This window comes from Marmota flaviventris, chromosome 9, assembly GCF_047511675.1.
Source record: "Marmota flaviventris isolate mMarFla1 chromosome 9, mMarFla1.hap1, whole genome shotgun sequence".
NCBI lineage: Eukaryota > Metazoa > Chordata > Mammalia > Rodentia > Sciuridae > Marmota > Marmota flaviventris.
In genome coordinates, this window is record NC_092506.1 from 17173814 (window position 1) to 17197176 (window position 23363).

Here is a 23363-nt window from a genome sequence, read left to right on the forward strand (position 1 = left end):
AATCAGGAATTTGGATACTCTAATTGATGGGAGAATTTGTTTACCAGCCTATTTCTCTAACTATAATCTTTATTCTGTTTTAGGTAAACTACCTATCTATTACTAATATGCCATCTCATTATAATCCCCTTAGTTGTAAAAGAATAAGGAAAATTCTGGTAAATAAATAAAAAAAATATTAAAGTCCTGTTATTAACTTTTTAAAATATGTTTTAGTTGTAGTTGGATATTTATTTATTTATTTTTATGTGGTGCGAAGGATCAAACCCAGTGCCAAACACATGCCAGACAAATGCTCTACTGCTGAGCTACAACCCCACCCAACCCCTGTCATTGTTAACTCTTGAGCACAATAAACCTGATAATTATTTTCATTTTGTTGTATAATATTGTTATATTATATAAATTATTATTTATATTAAATATGATTACATATACATCCATCGACACCTGTTAGTAAGGCTTATGTAAATATTTTTTATCTGTATTAATATATGTCATAGATTATATAATATAATTTATACAAAATGTCACATGTACATACATATATATGTTTATACATAATGTCATATATATGTATATGTATATATATATATATATATATATATATATATGTATATATATATGTATATGCACATGTGTATTTGGAATCCTTACAACAATACTAATGTCATAATGGGAGGAAAATTAAAAAATGGGTAAATAAAAAGAAAATGGGTGAAATATTTTTTCTTGAGAATAGACTTGTATAGTTGGAAATATTTCTTTTTGCACTGTATGATTCATTTTTAATGCCATACCTATTATATTTTCATCACCCAAAGTGATTTTAAAGGCACAGATTTTAAATTTGTGAATGACTGCATTTGCTTATGTGTATATAAGTTTGCCATAGCAAATTCACATCTTCTTTCTTTTCAGATACTAACTCACATTTTAGAAGACAAACTGAGATACATGGAAAACCAGAGGAATGTCTCAGAATTTATTCTTTTAGGACTTTCTGATGAATGGAGCATACAAACATTATGTTTTGTGCTCTTCTTATTCTGTTATGTTGCCCTTTTGGTGGGAAACCTTCTGATCCTTATCTCTATTCGGTGCAGCCCTCTATTTCACCAGCCAATGTATCATTTCCTCTGCCACTTGTCTTCTATGGACATCTGCTATACTTCTTGTGTGACACCCAAACTGATTGGTGACCTGCTTGTGAAAAGGAAAACCATTTCCTATGGTAACTGCATGTTGCAAGTCTTTGCCATACATTTTTTTGGAAGCATCGAAGTCTTCATCCTCACAATCATGGCCTTCGATCGCTATGTTGCCATCTGCAGACCTCTTCACTACCTGATTATCATGAGCAAAGCAAGGTGCAATCTCCTGGTTCTAGCTGCTTGGGCTGGTGGGGCTCTCCATTCCTTTCCTCAGTTGTTTATAGCAATCCAGCTGCCCTTATGTGGCCCTAATGAAATCGATCACTATTTCTGTGATATTTTTCCTTTGCTAAAAGTTGCCTGCAGTGATACCAGTACTGCTGGTGTCCTTGTGGTTGCTAATTCAGGAATAGTTACCTTAGTGACATTCGTGGTTTTGTTTGTTTCTTATGTCATCATACTGTGCACTTTAAGACATCATTCAGCTGAAGGAAGGCGCAAAGCCCTCTCTACTTGTGGGTCTCATGTCACTGTGATAATTTTATTTTTTGGACCTTCAATCTTTGTCTATCTTAGACCTCCTACCACTTTTCCAGAAGATAAAGTGTTTGCACTATTTTACACCATCATTGCTCCTATGTTCAATCCCTTAGTCTATACTTTGAGAAACACAGAGATGAAGAATGCCATGAAAAAAGTCTGGTGTCAAACATCCTAGATAAATTTTCAAGAAATGTGTGTAGAATCATGGAGCTAGAACTTGATCTCGGTGATTAATTGCACTGTAGGTGTTATTTTATGAATAACATAAGTAGGTTTTGGAGTAAAATATAACTACTATCTAACACTAATTCTGTTGTGCAAAAATGAGTCAGAAATGTAGTTATTTTGTGGTTTAATTAGATGGTGTGAGTAGGGTTACATGTGTAAAAATAATTTAGGATGCAGTAACTGAGATAATTCTGAGCAGTGAATTATGACATAAAGAAGAAAACCTTAATGATAATTTAACTATAAATTTTAGGATTAGTGGCTAGGCTACGTTATGAAAGTTCTCTGTGTCATATGAAAAGTTATACTCTATAAGTTAAATAATGAGCTTTAACTTGTGATAGGATTTTTACCTAAAAGATCTTCAGTGGCATTAGAAATCCATTATATAAGAAATCAATATAATAATAGTATAATAATAAAATTGGTTTAAAGTAGTTGCTGAGCATCAACTCTGCTGACTAGCATCACTAAACATTACTAGCAAAGGTAGCACAAAATTAATTACTCAGAATGTTGGTAACTTACTCATTGTTGTCCTATATTTGAGCATTTAAAAAAATTCATAAATGAAATGAAGCTTGAAATTTCAGAAATTAATAGGACAATAATTAGTCAATAATTAGAAAATAATAAGCGGGTCACTACTTTGAAGTCAGCCTGGGTAATTTAGTGAGAGCTTATCTCAAATGTAAAAAGGGATATTTCGTAGTTCAGTGGTAAAGCACTGAATCAATCTGCAGTGCTGGAAAAAAAGAGAGAAAGAGGAGAGAGAAGAAGAAGAAAAAAAAAGAAGGCAACCATGCAGGAAAGAAGGAAGGGCAAATAAAGAGAGAAAAGATTAAATAACAAGATTATGAGTAGGATTATAACTAAAATGAAGAGTTTTAGAACAAGTAAATACAGGAATCACACTCACTTCAGTGATTATATATAGAAAAAATAAAGATGACAGAATGGTTTTAATTTAAGAACTTGGTAATTTACTATTTTGTCAAGTTAGTATGCAAACAAAATACTGTCTGATTTAAAGTTCTTTTTTTAAAAAAAAAAGTAAATTTGGCTAAGTCTAAATGTTTGAGGGGAACATTTTAAAAATGACATTTTTGTAAGTGTGAAACTGGCATTTTATGGTAAAGGAAAACAACAATACTTCCTTTAAATTGGGTTTATAGGTTAAACAATTTATGTGTCTTTCTTGAAGAATAAATATTGATGGGGCTGGAGTTGTGGCTCAGAGGTAGAGCGCTCGCGTAGCACATGCGAGGCCCTGGGTTTGATCCTCAGAATCACATAAAAATAAAGAAACAAAATAGCAAAACTTAGGAGACATTAAACAGATCAGTGGTTATCAGGGGTTCAGTGGAGAGAGGGCTGCATGGGTGGGGCAAGGAGAATTTTCAGGGTAGTGAAGCTACTTTGTGGGAGACTTTCATGATAAGGACATGTCCTTTAGTAGGTAAATGAGAAAACAAATATAGTACATTCAAACAATGAAACGTTTTTGGCATTAAAAAAGCAATAAGTGATCATACAGTTGTCAAAACCCAGAGAATATGGTTGGGGTTGCAGCTCAGTGGTAGAACGCTTGCCTAGCATGTGTGAGGCACTGGGTTTGATTCTCAGCACTGCATATAAATAAGCAAAATAAAGGTCCATTGACAACTAAAAAAAAATATTTTTAAAAAACCCCAGAGAATATGCACAATGTGTGAACCCTAATTAATGTACACTATAGATTTTGTTATTAACAATATTAATGTTCTTATTTAATTAAATAATTTAATGATGCAAAATATTAATAATAAAGGACATACATGGGAACTTCCTGGACTTTCTGCTCATTTTTTCCTTAAAGCTGAAACTACTGTTAAACATTTTAAAATGTCATGGGAACAAATATTTTCCACATTTTATGCCACTATATTCTCTAGACATTTGGAGACCCATATTTTCCCCTGCTTCCTAACACCTTGTTTTGTTTTGTTCTGTTTCTTGAGTTGCTTTTTTATTGTATAATTATCTATTGACAGAATATGCCTTATTTTCCTTCCCCTAAGTCAATCCACATTTCAGGAAATGTGGATTTCCTGAAACCTTATGAGGAAGTTGATTCTATGAAATTAAAATATTTCTGAATTTATTACAAATGGAGAGGGGACTGGGTTGAACAATTTACACTTCATAATATCATTCTGGAAATCATACAGCCAGAATACGATAGCATGTAACCTTTTCAGATCTCCTTTCAAGTAGCAGCACTGATTTAAGATTCCTTATGTCTTTTTATGGCTTGATCACTTATTGCTTTTTTAAAAATGCCAAAAATGTTTCATTGTTTGAATGCACTATATTTTGTTTTCTCATTTACCTACCAAAGGACATCTTGATTGCTTCTGATTATTATCAATTATAAATAAAGGTTCCACAAACATTTATGTGCAGGTTTTTAATGTGGACATAAATTTTCAACTCATTTTGTTAATACCTGGGAGTGTGATTGTTGGATTATATGGTAAGTCCATGTTTATCTCTGGAAGAAACTGTAAACTGTCTGCCAAAGTGATTGGATGATTAACATATTTTAAAATACTTTGGGAAGCAGCAAAGAGGCATATATTGCATGTTATGAATTCATCCCATCATTCACATGTTGCATAATATTAAAGATAAATTAGGTAATAGAAAAGATAAATAAATAAACAAACAAACAAAATAAAGGTATTGTGTACAACTAAAGAATAAATATTAAAAAATAAATATTGAAAAATCCTCCAGTAAAATAGTAGATGAATCAAGGTAAAATACTCAAGATGAATCTAGTTGAAATTAAAAGCAATTGATACTTTCTGTTCCCATTATCAAAGGGCACTCAGATTAATTCCAGACAAACTCTGGGGAGAGTAAAGTGTTTTATAGTACAAAACTGTGTTTCAACCTTTACCCCTTTTTTACTATTTCCATTTGACTAAATTAACTAACTTTGTGATTTTTTAAATATTAAATCTTTAAGTAAAAATTTCAAAATAATAAGATTGATAACATGTGAAACTGGAGAAATAAAAATGCTTAGTAAATAAAGCAGCTCCATGCTTTAGACACAGGAAACATTACTCATACACAGAATTAAATTTTATTCCAAAACAACACAATTGGTCCTATGGTCATTTCTGCGATTCCCCTGTACACATAGTAGCTTTGAATCCTTCTTGATCCCTGAGTGAGGAATTTAATTTGGGACACAACTTCACTTGCTTCAACTCCTAAACTGCTAAATTCTTTATTCAGTTAGAATATACAAACATCTCAACTGAGCAAAGGAACTTACAGGTAGATTTAGAACTGTTCCTAGACCTTAGCCCTGTTCAGCCACTCAAAAGCAGATCCTACATGAACTAGCAGTTTAATTTCTTCTGAACTCACACTATGGGCACCTCACTTTCGCATCTTTGATCCTAATGCCCCCTCCTCTCCCATCTAGCCTCCTCCTGTTTTCTTAATCAGATTCTGCCTAACTTACTATGTACAATTCACATTTCCTGACACTTAGGAATCCTTTCCTAATGCAACCATTTTTCATCTTTCTTTCCTTTTGTTAGTGCATTACAGTTTTAGACAATATTGGGGTCCATTTCAGTGTACAAACATGAAAAATAATTTGTTCCACTTTAGTGCATAAAACTTCCTCTTTCCTTCAATTCCTCCCTACTGCTGTTCTCTTTCCTCTATTCTAGTGGTCTTCTACTTACTTTTAGATTTTTTAAATTAGTACTTTATAGATGTACATAAAGGTGAAATACACTGAGGTCTATTCATATTTGAACATAGCATAATTTGCTCCATTTCATTCTGTAGGTTCCCTCTTTTCCCATCCTTCCTTCCTCCCCATCTATCTCCCTCCTCTACTCCACTAATCTTTCTTTCATGGGATTCTCCCCCGACTCTCTTTGCTCCCTTAGTTTGGTTAGTTCCCACATACAAGAGAAAAACATTGACCCTTCTCTTTTTGAGTCTGGCTTATTTTAATGAACATGATATTCTAAAAGTCCATCTATTTACCAGCAAATGGCATAATTTTATTCTTCCTTATGGCTGAGTAAAACTCCAATGTGTATTTATACAATATTTTTCCATTCATTTGTTGTTGGGCATCTAGGCTGGTTCCATAACTTGGCTATTGTGAATTGTGTTGTTACAATGTGCCTTTATCAATGTGCCTTTATCACTATAGTATGCTGATTTTAATTTTGGGGGGATAAACATCTATTGTTTGAACATAGATGCATGGTGTTATTTATTGTACAACCTTATTTCATGTAAGTTAGAATATATTATTTGTAAAAATGCCTTTACTCTGTGTTTCACTCTTATCTCACAATAATTTGGGATTTCCTTGGACAAAATAATAAACAACAAGAATTTTAATAAGAAAGGGTACATATGCAACACTGAATATAATATGCAAATTTCAAAGTTACAAAAATCAAAATTATGAAAATAAAAAGACTAAAAATAAGAAATTATCAAAAGTTTGAATAAAAATATCATTGTCTCTGATTTTAAAGGTATTGTAGTAAATTTATTTGTGTTATTTTATTTTGGAAATATTGAGGCTCATTAAGAAAGTACATTGACAACATTTATTTTCTTTGTGAAACTGATGTATATTATATATTTAAGATATTTTATCATAGATTAAATGAGGTCAATTTTATTTGAAGGGTTTATGAAGAATTTTCAAAGTCTTGGAATCATTTTGGATTTATAGAAAATTTTCAAGAATATATAGTTTCTTTATAAAATACAGTTTTATCCATTATTTTTCTTTCTTCTTTACTTTTTTTAAAATTTCTTTTATTTTTAGGTATAAATGACAATAGAATGTATTTCGGCAGAATATAGATATATACAGTATAACTGATTCTATTTACATTCCTACTCTTGGAGTCATATGTAATGTGGAAGTTACCCTGATTGTGTATACAAACACCAAATCTAGGAAAGTTATGTCCAATTAATTTTGTATTTTCTATTCCTCTCCCCTCTTCTTTCCCTTTTTCTACTACAGTGAATTCTATTATTCTCTTTCCCAACCTTTCTTGTCTTGGGTTAGCATCCACAAATCATATATAATGTTTGGCCTTTGTTTTGGGGGATTGGCTTATTTCATTTAGCATGATATTTTCCAGTTCCATCCATTAACCAGAAAATGCTATAATTTCATTCTTCCTTGTGGCTGAGTAATAGTCTATTGTGTATACACACTACATTTTCTTTATCCCTTCATCTATTGAAGCCCACCTAGGTTGTTTACATAGCTTAGCTATTGTGAATTGACCTTCTATAAACATGGATATGGCCACGTCACTTAGTGTGCTGTTTTTAAGTCCTTTATGTATAAACCAAGGAGTGGGATAACTGGGTCAAATGGTTGTTTCCTTCCAAGTTTTCTGAGGAATCTCCATAATGTTTTACATAAAGGTTGCACCAATTTGCAGTCCCACCATCAATGTATGAAAGTACATTTCTCCCCATATCCTCTTCAACATTTACTGTTACTTGTATTCTTTAATAATGCCATTCTGTCTGGAGTGATGGAACAGAATAGATGTCACAGAGATACATCCACAAAAATACAGTTATCTCATCCTAGACAAAGGCACCATAAATGTACATTGGAGAAAAAATAACCTCTTTAACAAATTGTTCTTGGAAAACTGGAAATCCATATTTAATAGAAAGAAATTGAACCCTTATATCTCACCCTGAATGAAACTCAACGGTAAGTGGACTATATATATAGGCCTTAGACCAGAGACACTGCACTTGCTAGAAGAAAAATAGGCTTAACTCTCCAACATGTAGCTTGGGAACTGCATTCCTCAATAAGACTCCTAAAGAGCAAGAAGTAAAACCAAGAGTCAATAAATGGGATGATATCAAACTGAAAAGCTTCTTTATAGCAAAGGACACCATCAAGAACATGTACAGATAGATATCTTAAAGATTGGAATAAAATCTTCACCATCAGTATGTCAGTATTTTTAAAGTAAGTCAAAACCAGTGAAACAGATTATATAAAACAAAGAGCAAAAGGAGCTGAATAACTTATAAAACAATTAGTAAGATGACAGGCTTTAAACCAAATATATTTTAATTACCTTCAGTGTGTGTGATCTAAATATATCAACTAAAAGACAATAAGATATGATTAAAAGTAAAGGCATAGAGAAAGATATTGAAAAAAAAAACACCAAAAAATCCTGAAGAAATGTTAATTTTGAACAGAGTACATAATGGAAACATGATCTATCAGAGGTAAAGAGAAAATTATACAATTATCAAAAGATTTATTTTCTGAGAAATCCTAACTAACCTAAATTACATGGTCCTAGTGATGTTATAAAGATATATACCATCCCTTTGCTCAACCTTCTGGTAAGTACATGTTTGTTTGTTTGTTTGTTTTTGTACTGGGTATTGAACTCAGGGGTACCCAACAACTGAGCCATATCCCCAGCCCTATTGTGTATTTTATTTAGAGATAAAGTCTCACTGAGTTGCTTAGTGCCTCGCTTTGGCTGAAGCTGGCTTTGAACTCATGACCCTCTTGCCTCAGTCTCCTGAGCCACTGTGATTACAGGCATGCACCACTGTGCCTGGCAGGGTGTTTTCTTGTTTGTTAAATATTTACTATTCTTAGTGAAGCTCATTGAGGAACTTAGAAGTAAACCTAGCTTTCAGCATACATGTACCCCAAAAAAGGTGTTTTTAAAAATTATATAAAAGTAGGGGAAAATTACAGGATTTTTGACTGTACTCTTGAAAAACATTTAACTTGAAATGAAAGAAAGTTCTACAGGTCTGTAATTTTCTAGAAAACTCACATTAGACAAGAATACTTGAAGCTCACACAGACACACACTTCTTCCCTGAAGAACATGATAAAACACTGTGTGGGAATTGGTGAGAATCATTTCTTAACATGGGAACGAGAACTACAGCTTTCTTCTCAGGTTATAAAGATGGGAAAAAGAAACTGAGACTGCATAAACAGCACTTCTCAGTCATTAAAAACTCTGTGGTGAATAGGATTTGAACTACATGCTATAGAAGAGTCTTTTTTTTTTTTTTTTTTGAAAAGTGTTTATAATCCAGTTGTAGAGTTGCTCAATAACTTCGATATAAAAGGATGCTAACTGGTGAGTTGATTACTTTGGTATGCATCAAGTGTTCACTTTCTATAAAGAAGCAAAGCTCTGGGAGAAAATAAATGAACCTTTGAAATATAACGTACATCTAGTTTTACTTATATTTGAGCCTGAAAATACTCAGGACTAATTTGGCTCTCTAGAGACTATGATTAACGACTTTTCAAAAATCAAGTACTCCTGCTTCAAATTTTTATTTTTCATTATGGGGTGACTTTCTGTAAATTATTTTGATTCAGTGATGTGACAGTAGTTACAAACCGATATGCATTTTGTGTTTGCATATGTATACAAACTATATGCATAAATTGGGAAAAACAGAAAATAAAGGATCAGTAACACTGGGCAAAGATGCCAAGTCAAAAGTCACAGGAAATAATTTAAATAGTAAGGGATGATTGTAATTTCAGTGAAGAGAGAACAGAAAAGATTTAAAAAAAAGAACATTTCTTTCTTTCTTACCATTACTTGAATAAATATGTGATATTTGTTGAAAATATCCTTTCACTTCTGTGTTAAGAAAACATACTTTTTTGCATCTCATTTTCAAACAGTGTCAGAAATTCTAGAGACTAAGATTAAGAGAACATGAAGTTCCAGGAGATGCTGAGTGTCCAATAGTGGTGGGATATCATATTCTAGAAAAATAAGATCAATATCAGAATGATGCTCTCCAGTTTATCGGGGACCTCAGGTAAAGAGTAACATGTTTTCACAATTCTAAAGAGGTAATAGACCTGGACCAAGAAGAATACATCTGGAATTATGCAAAGCACAACATTTTGGGAAGGATTATTAGAGATTGTTGAAGCTGGTTCCCTTCTATTACAAAGAGGAAACTTATGGGCAAGAATATCAGGTCACATCCCCAAGTGTCTGTGAGAACTGGCACTCCAGTCAAGCTTGAGAAAATAAGGGCTTATTGCCTCCCGGGGAAGTGTGTGAGCTGGGCATCTGTTATTTCTACAGTTGGCTTCTCTATCTAAGAACCCTGAACTGGATTGGCTTTTTATTTTTTTTCAGGGAAATTTGGATGACTAGAGTGGAACACTGACTGAAATTCAGGAGGTAGCCTGGGTTTGCCTCAGACTTGGACTTTTATGCACATTTCAAAAATAGGAGAGGCAGAGGTACTGTCCAATTTATCCTGTTGCTATACAGTTTGTTTGTTTTTGAACTTGTGACAGGACCCATAGTGACATGTGTATGAGCTCAGGTTCCAAGGTCAGAAAATTCATGTTTTAAGACCAGAACATGGGTTGTGTTACTATGTATATGTTTCTTCACCTGTATAAACCTAAAGTAATTTTTATCTCTTTTTTTTTGTGATGCATTAATGTTAGCACAATGAAATCATCCATGCACTATTTTATTTTTTAAACACTCTTTTCCATGTATTATTGAGTCTCAGAGCAAACCTCTAATTATTCAGTTACATATATTTTCATATATTTAAAATGAATAAAATCTTTTAACAAAGAAATTATAAAATTTGCAAACATCAAATCTACAATTAATGACTGAATTAAGTCATGTAACTGGCGATTGTCTCTAAATTATAATGAATTATTATATTGTAATAAAACTTGAGCTTATTATAATTTTGCCCATAAATTACTCATTGTAGTAGTAAAACATAAAAAATAGAAAAATTGTCTGGTAGTGAAATTAATCACCAGCCTCCACCTTCTGAATAGAGGTGACTTGATTACCTGAATCAATGAAGATCAATGAAGACATCTCATGATCAATGAAAATCAGATAATATACCCAATATTTGATTTTTCTTCAAATGAAAGAAAATAGCTTTTCTTATTTAATGGAAAATATTGCTGTAGTTCAACTTTGGGCTGGATTAAAACCAATTTCTCTAAAATGTGCCTCTTATCTAATTATGTTCCTGAAAATTTTATGTGAAAATGGATGTACTTATCTTGAAATTCAACTTCCATTACAAATGAATTATTCATTGTGTTGGTAACAATATTTACTTTGTACCATGGAGAATTATGGAGAAATTTTACATAGAGTTTGATTAAGAAATTAAGTTTAAGATTAGGGTAGGAAAAAAAAGTTATTTTGAGATCATCTGGTAAGAATTAATAATAAACATTTTAATTTAAAATAGTAGAGACCAAAATTGATGGAACATGATAATAATTCTGTGTCAGTTTTCAGCAACAAGGTCTTTGCTACTACAAAAATCTTAGCTCATAGGATCAAATCCTTTTACTTTGAAATGATTTTCACTGGTTGGTGATGCTAAGCACACTACTCCGATATTTTCATTGATTTAGAATTGAAATTTCCCACTTTTGTGAAAAAAGGAAAATTGAGAGTTTGAGTAACATTAAACTCAAAATGTTTCAACCTTCTTAAATGTTATTGTATACACTCAGAATAAAATTTATCAAATCATTACTCCCAATATTTCAATAATAATGTGTGTACAAATATTACTATAAATTACAAAGCAGCTTCACATTCCATTATTATTTAAATGTCACAAATATACATATTGCACAAGGCATGTAATTCCCTGTTATTTGTACTCAAACAGATGAAATAGTTGACATGCAAAGTAAAGGCATATTATGTTATTGTGCTAAAAACAGAGTCTGCCCAATCAATCAGTCTCCCTGTAAACAACAATTCTGTATGGATTTGTCACTGTCTGGAGAGTTTGTGAGACTAGACAAAATGATTGTACTGGATGAATTCAGAAAAAATACATACCCTCCAATCCCAAGGTTAAAAGGAATTTTACTTCCAAAATATACTATCCTGCACTGAGGGCAAATTTTAGTATAACATTTCCCAAAGCATAGTCTTTTCAGGGACTTCTTCTTAGGTTTATTTGGTGGTTCGTGAGATTTTGTTGTTCTCCTTGAATTAATTAGCAAATTAAGCTATTCTGTGTTTTAAAGTGTCAGCACATAATTTTCAGGAAATCATTGAGAAAACCAATAACAAGGAAACAAATAGCAAACATATTTCAAAAGGCTTGCTTCAGCTTCTTAATGAGAGAGCATTGCATTTTAAAATATTTTCCTGTAAATTTGCTTAGTTTTTAAGCTAACTAACTGTAAGACAGAGTTGAGATAATGTGTATTCAACTAACAAAATCAGTTAAATTAGTTGGTACATAATGAAAAACATATTAGCTATGTGACATATACTTGTTTCCTTAATGCATTTTGAGTCCCAGAAAGTCAGAGCAGCATTTTTTACAGGGATAAACTGACTATTTTATTAAGATTTAGGAGTAGATATGATCAAAAATAAAATAATAATATTGTTTGAACAAAAGCTTTGGTGCTCACTAAGGCAAGAGTTGATCACCATTTGCAGAAGAAGTATCCGAAATCAAGCAGTATGTATTCACAGGGAGTCTTGAGAGCCATTTTAATTGAACACCAGGTTTTTATTCTTTGAGATGCCATAATGAAATAAATTACATCTAGTTAGTGCATCAAGTAGAAAATAACCATCACACTTTTCATCAAACACTTATAGATTTAAGCTCACCAGTTATGTCATTTCAGGTGATTTATTTGCTCTATCTAAACTGGACCATGGAAAAAAGCAATAATCTCACTGTATTTATTCTCCTGGGACTTTCCCACAATAAGAACATGGAAGTCCTCTGCTTTGTATTATTTTTACTTTGCTACCTTGCCATTTGGATGGGAAATGTGCTTGTAATTGTTTCTATCACATGCTCGCAGCTCATCAGCCAGCCCATGTATTTCTTCCTCAATTACCTCTGGCTCTCTGACCTTTGCTACACATCCACAGTGACCCCTAAATTAATGACTGGCTTACTGGCTGAACAGAAGATCATTTCCTATAATTACTGCATGGAACAGCTGTTTACCACCCATTTATTTGGAGGCATCGAGATCTTCATCCTCACGGGGATGGCCTATGACCGCTATGTGGCCATCTGCAAGCCCCTGCATTATGCTGCCATCATGAGCAGACAGAGGTGCAACACGATCATCCTGGCGTGCTGTGCTGGGGGATTTGCACACTCTGCCAGTCAGTTTCTTCTTACCATCTTCTTACCCTTCTGTGGCCCCAATGAGATAGATCATTACTTCTGTGATGTGTATCCTTTGCTGAAATTGGCCTGTTCTAATACACACACGATAGGTCTCTTAGTCATTGCTAACTCGGGGTTAATTGCACTGGTGACTTTTGGTGTCTTGATGTTCTCTTATTTTTGTATATTGTACACACTGAGGGGATGCTCCAGGGAGGGTCGCAGCAAAGCTCTTTCCACTTGCAGTGCCCACATCACTGTCGTGGTCCTGTTTTTTGCACCCACATTATTCATCTACTTCAGGCCAGCCACGACATTCCCAGAAGACAAAGTGTTTGCTCTTTTCTACACCATCATCGCTCCCATGTTCAACCCTCTGATCTACACGCTGAGAAACACAGAATGAAGGATGCTCTGAGGAAAGTTTGGTGTCATCTAACACTTCTGAAAGAAAGTAAACTTGTGGATTATTTCTGCTTTTCATGGCATGGTACCATGAGAGCACAACCTTACGTGAGACCCACAAATCCTCCAGTCCTCAGGACTTGGAGAAAAAAGTGATCAAACAAGGTATATGTCCAATCTGTTGTTTTATGATTCTGCCCTGATTCATCATTTATTATTTCTGCCTGTTGTTCTATTGGCCACCATTTGGCTGCCTCTTTACATGGTCACTTCTTGGTGTGAGCACATCTCTGGTGGTCTCTCTGAAAGTTAAAATGGCATTGAGATCTTAGGATGCAGCAAGGCAGAGCCTGGGGAAGCTGAAGCCCAGGTCTGTCAGATTGCATCTGGGATTGCGTGAGTCAGTCAGGGTCTGGCAGACCTATGGGAAGCTAGAGAATAGGGGCAATGCCACAGAGGAAATATAGGTTAGAGAAACTGGAAAAAACTGGGCTCTCTCCAGCTCAGTGAGTCTTAAAGTCCATGGAAATATAAGGGGCCAGCTACAATGGGTGGAAAGACTGGAAGAGGGTGTGAGAACTTCTTGCTATCTATCAGCTCATCCAGCCAAATGGTCTGGCACCCATTGGACTGGAGCTAACATGAAACTTCAGATAAACCCACATATCCATGGAGAAGGGAAGCTGAGAAAACGTTTGAGAGTTAACAGAAGCAATTGCTCAACTTTCCATTGAGACTTTCTTTTATTTTTATTTATTATTTTCAAATTTTATTTATTTTTTATTTTTTAAATTTTTCCCCGTCTCTCACACTTCTAAGAATTTTGAATCAAATATTTTTCACACATCATTTTATTGAGGAAAAGGATATCTGAATAATATGCTACAGTTTTGTTATATATTCTTATATTTTTACTTTTTTAAAAAAAATCTATCTCTATATTTTTTCTCTCCTATCTGTCTCCCTGGATTCTCTTTCTCACTGCTCTCATACTAACATTCAACCTCTATTAATTCCTTTCTTGCTCTTACTATAAATGTTTTCCTCTATCTTCTACCCTCCTTCATGAATATCACATCTGAAACTATGTCTGTTCCCTCATTATCCATCATTATAAATGGTAAACCCTTGTAGTAAACTTACTATTATATTGTTAATAATCAAAGATATCATTTTTGTCTATTGTGATAAAACTGTATATGACTTAATAGGAGCTATTTGGTTTCAGGTTGTATATTGTTTCATTGGGTGCTCTTAATACTGGTCTCCCTTTTAAAGGTGACATACTGGAAGCCTTTGGGGACATTATAAAACTTCAGGATAGAAGCTGTGCTGCCTCAAATCCATACCACTAGACTAGATCGGAAGATGCACACACAACAGGAAAAAATAATGGAACAAAGCACTTAAAACAAACCAAGAAGTTCCAACAATAGAATTCATAGATAGACAATGCAGTCAAAGACATGTCAGAGAAGGAGTTCAGGAAATACATAGTTAGACTGATCTTTGAAATACAGGATATCAGAGAGAAAACCCAGGAAGTAAAAGATCAATTTATAAAGAGGCAAAGATTATACAAAAACAATCAAGCAGAAATACTTGAAATGAAGAAAACAATAAACCAAATTAAAAATTGAATGGAAAGTATCACCAATAGATCATTTAGAAACATATTCAATGAAGACAAAATATATACTCTTGAAAATAAAGTTGACAGCACAGAGAAGATGGTAAGAAACCATGAACAGAACTTCCCAGAAATATGGTATAACATGAAAAGACCAAATTTAAGGTTTATTGGACTAGACAAAGGCATGGAGATACAAACCAAAGAAATGTATGATCTTTACAATGACATAATATCAGAAAATTTATAAAATATAAAGAAAGAAATGAAAAAATAACCATAAAAGGCTTACATGACCCCAAATGTACAAAATTACAGCAGACCCACACCAAGCCATATTGTAATGACAATAACAATAGAATTTTAAAAGTTACAATAGAAAAAAATAAATAAATTACATATAGGGGGAAACCAATTCAGGTTTCAGTTGATTTCTCAACCCAAATCCTCAATGCCAAGAGGTACTGGTATAACATATACTAAGCTCTGAAAGAAAATTAATGCAAACAAAGAACATTATATCCAACAAAATTAAGCTTCAGATTTTAAGATGAAATAAAAACATTCCATGATAAACAAAAGTTAACTATCAACTAGAAAGCCTACACTTACAGGACATTCTCAACAAAATATTCCATAAGGAAGAATTTTTTTTAAACAAATGAAAATCAGCAAAGGGAGGAACTACACTAAAGAAAAGGTCAATCAAAGGAGAAACTAAGTCAAGTTAAATCCAAAAATAAACAAATATGGCCATAAATACAACACATATCTCAATAAAAACCCTGAATGTTAATGACCTAAACACATCAATCAAAAGACATAGATTGGCAGATTGAATTAAAAAAAAAAAAAAAGACCCAACAATATGCTGTCTTTAAGACACTCACCACATAGGAAAAGAAAATAACAGACTGAAAGTGAAAGTTTGGGGAAAAACATCACTCACATGAGCAGTGTAAATAAGCAGGGGCTTCCATTCTCATATCAGACAAAGTGGACTTCAAACCAAAGTTAGTCAGAAGGGATAAACAAGAATATTTCTTACTGCTTAAGGGAAACATATATCAACAAGACATAATGATCATGAATATATATGCCCCAAACAATGGAGCATCTATATACATAAAAAAACCCTCTCAATTTCAAGAATTGAATAGACCACAAATACAGTATTATTGGGTAACTTTAACACACCTCTCTCACCACTGTATACATCTTTCAAACCAAATCAAAACTAAACCAATTATAGAAATAAATAATAGAATCAATGACTGAGACTTAATAGACATATATAGAGTATTTCATCCTTCAGTGAGTGAATATACATTCTTCTCAGCAGCACATGGATCCTTCTCTAAAATAGACCATATGTTATGTCATAAAGCAATTCTCAGAAAATACCAAAACAACAACAACAAAAAACACAAATATCTTGTCTTCTATCAGATAATAGTGGAATAAAAATAGAAATCAATCATAATCACACCTGGAGATGAAATAGTATGCTGTTGAATAAAAAGTCAACAAATAAATGACCTAACATTACATCTCAAAGCCCTAGAAAAAGAAAAACAAATCAACACCAAAAGCAGTAGAAAACAGGAAATAATTAAAATCAGAGCTAAAATCAATAAAATTGAAACAAAAGAAACAATTCAAAAAATTGTCAAAACAATAAGTTGGTTCTTTGAAAAAATAAAGAAAATTGACAAACCCTTAGTCATGCTAACAAAGTGAAGGAGAGAGATAACTCAAATTACTGAAATTTGCAATGAAAAAAGGAAATATCACAGTGGACACTACTGAAATGCAGAAGATAATTATAAACTATTTTGAAAATTTATACTCCAAAACAAAGATAGGAAACCTTAAACTTATCGACAAATTTCTAGAGTCATATGATCTACACAAACTGGATCAGGAGGAATAAAACTAGAAATTAATCATAATCACACCTGGAGATGAAATAGCATGCTGTTGAATAAAAAGTCAACAAATAAATGACCTAACATTACATCTCAAAGCCCTACAAAAAGAAAAACAAATCAACACCAAAAGCAGTAGTTTAAACAGACCAATTTCAAGCTATGAAATAGAAGATGCCATCAAAAGTCTACCAACCAAGAAAAGCCCAGGACCATACAGATTCTCAGCCAAGTTCTACAAGACCTTCAGGGAAGAATTAACACCAATACTCAAGTTAATCCATGAAAGAAAAAAAGGAGGGAACCCTTGCAAACTTATTCTACAGGGCTAGTATCACCCTGACACCAAAATCAGACAAAGACACATCGAGGAAACAAAACTTCAGACTAACGCAATAAAAACTTCAGACCTCTACAATAAAAGCTGCAAAACACAAAAGAAAGAAATTGAAGAAGACTTTAGAAGATGGAAAGATCTCCCATGCTCTTGGATAGACAGAATTAATATTCTCAAAATGGCCATACTGGGGCTGGGGTTGTGGCTTAGTGGTAGAATGTTCACCTAGCACACGTGAAGCACTGGGTTCCATCCTCAGCACCACATAAAAAATAAAATAAAGGTATTATGTTTTCATCTACAACTAAAATTAAAAAGAAATATTTGGCCATACTACCAAAATTGTTATACAGAATTAATGGAATTCGTATTAAAATCCAAATGACATTCTTCACACAACTAGAAAAAACAATCATGAACTTCATTTGAAAAATAAGAGACCCAGAATAGCAAAAGAAATCATTAGCAAGAAGAGTGGAGCAGGAGGCATCACAATTACAGACCTAAAACTCTACTATAGAGCAGTAGTAACAAAAACTCCATGGTGTTGGCAACAAAATATAAGATACAGAGAAAAACCTGGATAAATGAGGTTATCTCATACTAGGCAAAAACATACATTGGAGAAAAGAGAGCTTATTCAACAAATGGAAAACTGGAAATCCACATGTAACAAAATGAAATTAACCTCTTTCTCTCCCCCTGCATAAAAATCAACTCAAAGTGAATCAAAGACTTAGGCACTACAACAGAGAACCTACACGTAATAGAAGAAAAAGTAAGCTCAAATCGTCATCATGTTGGCTTAGGATCTGACTTCCTTAAAAAGACTCCTAAAACATGAGAAGTAAAATTAAGAATCAAGAATTGGGACAAATTCAAACTAAAAAGTTTGTTCTCAGGAAAGGAAAAATCAATGACATAAGGAGAGCCTCCAGTATAGTAGAATTTCTTCATCAAACACACCTCAGATAAAACACTAACCTACAGGCTATTTAAATAACTCAAAAACAGAACAGACACTTCACAGAAGAAGAAAAACAATTAGTCAATAAACATATAAAAATTGTTCATAATCTCTAACAATTAGAGAAATGCAAATCAAAACTACTCTAGGATTTCATCTTGCCCCAGTCAGATTGGCAATTATTAAGAATACAAGCAATAATAATCCACATCAATGTTCTTAGCAGCTCAATTCAGAATAGCCAAACTATGGAACCAACCTTGATGCCCTTCAACAAGATGAATGCATAAAGAAAATGTGGTACATGTACACAATGGAATATTACTCAACATTAAAGAAGAATGAAATTATGGCATTTACAGGTAAATGGATGGAACTAGAGAATATCATTCTAAGTGAAGTAAGCTAATTGTAAAAAACCAAAGTCCAAATGTTTTCTCGGATAAGCAGATGTTGATCCATAGTGGGGATGGGTAGAGAAAAATGAAGGAACTTTGGATTGTGCAGAGTTGAGTGAGGGAGGGGAGGATTGGGGCTGTGGAGATAGGAAGGAGTGCAGAATGCCACCATGTACAGCCAGAGCCATGAGAAGTTATGCTCCCTTTGTATACAATGTGTCAAAATACATTCTACTGTCAGGTATAACTAACTAGAACAAAATTTTCTTAGAACAAATTTATAAAAAAGAAAAAAAGAGTAGAACATTTAAAGTTCTATCAATAACATATATATTTTGATATGGTATATTAAGTGTGTACTATTTAGTACACACATTGAACCACATGGAACCAAAGAAAAAAGTATAAAATCATAAAAAAAAATTGTTTGACAACTTATTTTGTATTAGCATTATGCTTTGAGTTGGCATTATGATCTGATAATTGACTGACTTCTAAATTTGTGTTTTTATTTATTTATTTGTTTATTTATTTATTTATTCATTTATTTATTTTTTAATTACAGAAACTTGGAAATTAAAGTTCATTGTTAGGTCTGTAATTTGTTTTTGACTATGGAGGAAGACTTTGGGGAAAAGCTTTCCCAAAGGTCATTATCATTTTGCTGTGTTCTTTTTAAGGAGTCCCTATAAGAAGTAGATAAAAAAGAGAATTTATTGTCAAAGTTACTACGAAACTGCAGGTTTAAGTAGGTAAGAGAATCAGGAAAAACAAAGACTGACTTCTACCAGTTTTTGAATTTAAGGTATCTGTGATTCTCTAGTGCTAACCATTTACAAAGCAATTTTTCAGGTATCACTCTTCTTTTAATTTGATCTGCTGTACCCGCGTTATCTAAGGAAGAGATAGAAAAATAAAGCAAATTCAAGCACTGGAAAATACAGGTGAGACTTTTCTTTTTCTTTTAAAATGAATACAGAATGTTTGTTGGAAAGGGTAATTCATTTAAATTGCTAGATTTTGTAAATTTATAATAAAATTGCAATACACGGCTTCCTGAAGTAAATGAAGAATGAAATTATTAAGATGATAAGATAAAATGTTTTCTGTACATGACTGTGAGATAGGGTGTCATGAGTGTCACAAATAGAAAAATATCAATCATTGCAAAGGATACTGTGGTGTCAGGTTTCAAATACTCAGCAAGTTGAAGACTGCATCCTTGAGATGTGGTTTGGTTTAAAGAGAGGTAAGGTTTCCTCTAGGGCCTTGTGTTTTGGATAGTAGGGGGATAGTTCTTCAGCTTGTGCCTGGTTTGTTTTGGAGAACCAACCAATGTAGGTGATATTTGCCAAGACTGATATGATGTGATCTGCAGTAAATTCTCACTGGAGAATAGGCTGTTTTTAAAATCAGTAGACAAACTAAAGGAGTATGAACATAGCAGGGAATGTGCTTGATCCCAAATTTGAATTACATTGTTGCTATTACCATTGCTGTTATTGCTATCAGCATTTTGTAATGCCCCAGAGAAGGCAGAACTCATAATGACTACCAAATCCAGCACACAACCTTGATGGAACACTGACCTTCAATTTCCCCAAAGCTGGAAGTACCAAGCACAATAGAGGCAATGAGTGGGCTCTCAGCATAGAGCTCAGAAGTCATGAACACTGAACTCAGTGGATCGAAGGGATATGTTCTCGGTAGCACAGTCTGGAAAGAGAGGAAGCATTTATGTGCTCAGCTTGATTTGAGGAAGTATCTAGAAAACCCCTTTACAATTATTCCACATACATGTCTCCACTAACACATACCAGTAATCTCTACTAGTGTGTCTGGAATTCCACTACTGAATGTACATCTATTTAAATAATACTTTCCCCTGTTCTTAATTTTAATTAACATTCAATGGTAATCTCTTCCTGAAATATTGAATTCTCCCAAACAGGACATATCAGAAGGATACACACAAAAAATATGAACTGAATGCAGCCTTTTTCTTTTCTTTTTTATTTTTACTTTTACTTTGAATCAGTTAAGAGAGAAATGGTGTTTTGGCTAATCTATGATTATAGAAGTGATTTAATTTCACAGTGGAAATAAGTGCTATCGTGATAAGTGATAGTGAGACTGGAACACTGTCATTTCACAAATGAGATAATGGATTCTCTGGGAATTTAAATGATGTATCTATGTTACAACAGCCTCACTTCAGAGTCTAATTTGCATGGTTTTGATTCTCTTTCTATTACTTCACACCACATCTGGAGCTTGATGCCAAATAAGGGGCTATGAAGTAATTTAGACAAGATCCAGGTTCATAAGGAGGAGAACCTGCGGAAGTTTCTAGGCTCAAGTATTTGAGGACTCATGATGGATATTGTGAATAGGCATGTAAATACTCAGCAAGGAAAGTGAGGTCATGTTTTTACTTATACATCAAAAATAAAGAAAAACTATTTTTTTGTATACAAACATTACTATTTCCTCAAACAGATATTGTTTCAAAAATTTAGTGCTTTATAAAAAATAAAAACTATTTTGATCAAATTACATTTTCATGTAAATGCACATATGCCACAATGAATTTCACAATTCTGTAAAAATAATATGCATCAATAACAAGTAAAATAAACAAAAAAAAACAAATTTGTAAATAAACCTTAATAAACAGCAAAGGAGGAAATATACCTGGTAACAAGTGAGACTCAGGGGATTTAAATTATCTCTCTGGACATTGTTTCTTCATCTGAAGTGAAGAAAATAGATATAATATAGAAGTAACATAATGGAAAAGATGCAATTCATTTTCACATGTGTATACCAATCAGGAGTAATCACACTTTTTTCTATTAACATGTACTAGAAATATCTATTTGTTCTGAGTTAGAAATAAATGATGATGGTACTTTCCATGTGTCCTTCAGGTAATTTATCTCTGGGGAACATGGCCTCATGGACTCATTCCATGGAAAAAATAAGCAATGTAACTGAATTCATCTTCTGGGGCCTTTCTCAGAACCCAGAAGTTGAGGAAGTCTGCTTTGTGCTGTTCTCATTCTTCTATGCAGTCATTCTTCTGGGAAACCTCACCATCATGCTGACAGTTTGCACGGGCAACCTACTCAAGTCTCCTATGTATTTCTTTCTCAACTTTTTATCTTTTGTAGACATTTGTTATTCCTCCGTCACTGCACCCAAGATGATTGTTGACCTATTAGCAAAGAACAAAACTATCTCTTATGTGGGGTGCATGTTGCAACTCTTTGGAGTGCATTTCTTTGGTTGTACTGAGATCTTTATCCTTACTGTAATGGCCTATGATCGTTATGTGGCCATCTGCAAACCCCTGCACTATATGACCATCATGGACAGGGAAAGGTGCAATAAAATGTTGCTGGGGACATGGGTAGGTGGGTTCATACACTCCATTATCCAAGTGGCTCTGGTAGTCCAATTACCCTTTTGTGGACCCAATGAGATTGATCACTACTTCTGTGATGTCCACCCTGTTCTCAAACTTGCCTGCACAGACACCTATATTGTTGGTGTTGTTGTGACAGCCAACAGCGGTACCATTGCTCTGGGGAGCTTTGTAATCTTGCTCATCTCCTACAGTGTTATTCTGGTGTCTCTGAGGAAGCAGTCGGCAGAAGGAAGACGCAAAGCTCTGTCCACCTGTGGCTCCCACATTGCAGTGGTCATCATCTTTTTCGGTCCCTGTACTTTTATGTACATGAGGCCTGACACTACCTTCTCAGAGGATAAGATGGTGGCTGTATTTTACACCATTATCACTCCAATGTTGAATCCTCTAATTTATACACTGAGAAATGCAGAAGTAAAAAATGCTATGAAGAAACTGTGGGGCAAGAAGTTGGTTTGGACCAATAGCAAATAGTTGGAAGTATTAATTAAAGCCCAGTGGTCTTATGAGTTATCTTAAAATTTCTCCACTCTGATTAACTCCTCTGTACAGTGAAGATCATTAGAACAAAGTCACAGGATTTGAGGGATGAACAAATGAAAGAATTACATATTTTACAGAGGAAAAGTATGATCGATATTATCGTACTTACTTTGTAATCAGGTAATTTATTTAAATCTGTATGATGAAGTATTCCTGTTACTAAGAATCATAAGGAGGATTATGTTTAGAATCATTATTTTCTTTTCCATTTCATATTTTTGTATTTTATAATGAGAATATGCTAAGAAGTATTATTTAATGCTGTTTCTATGATTTTGATCTCTGATTGGTACATATTAAGCTCTCATATGTACATATTACAAGGATTGTAGAATACATAAGCTCAGTTTGCTAATTTAAATTCTCCAAAAGATGGAGAAAACTAAACATAGTAAGGCTGGCCTGAGAGTGGAAGTGTTTGCAGAATGTCAAGGAGATAACACCCAAGCTGGAAAAAGAAAAAAGATTAGATTAGATTAGATTAGATTCAATTCTTGGGTTTGTGTCTGTGGCTGGGTGTGGAATATGAACAATAGTACTTAAA

The 23363-nt window shown here is 33.5% G+C and overlaps 3 protein-coding genes across 3 annotated transcripts; all 3 read left to right on the forward strand.

Annotated features, from left to right (window-relative positions):
• The first annotated feature begins 957 nt into the window (after positions 1 to 957).
• On the forward strand, positions 958 to 1872 carry LOC114093783 (olfactory receptor 4P4-like). Its single transcript, XM_027936689.1, has one exon. The coding sequence runs from the start codon at positions 958 to 960 to the stop codon at positions 1870 to 1872; it is 915 nt and encodes a 304-aa protein (XP_027792490.1).
• Positions 1873 to 12711: 10839 nt separating this feature from the next.
• On the forward strand, positions 12712 to 13587 carry LOC114093790 (olfactory receptor 4P4-like). The gene has a single exon (XM_027936696.2). The coding sequence runs from the start codon at positions 12712 to 12714 to the stop codon at positions 13585 to 13587; it is 876 nt and encodes a 291-aa protein (XP_027792497.2).
• Positions 13588 to 21796: 8209 nt separating this feature from the next.
• Positions 21797 to 22750, forward strand: LOC114093726 (olfactory receptor 4S2). Its single transcript, XM_027936621.2, has one exon. It carries the CDS (start codon positions 21797 to 21799, stop codon positions 22748 to 22750), a length of 954 nt encoding a protein of 317 aa, XP_027792422.2.
• The last annotated feature ends 613 nt before the right edge of the window (positions 22751 to 23363 follow it).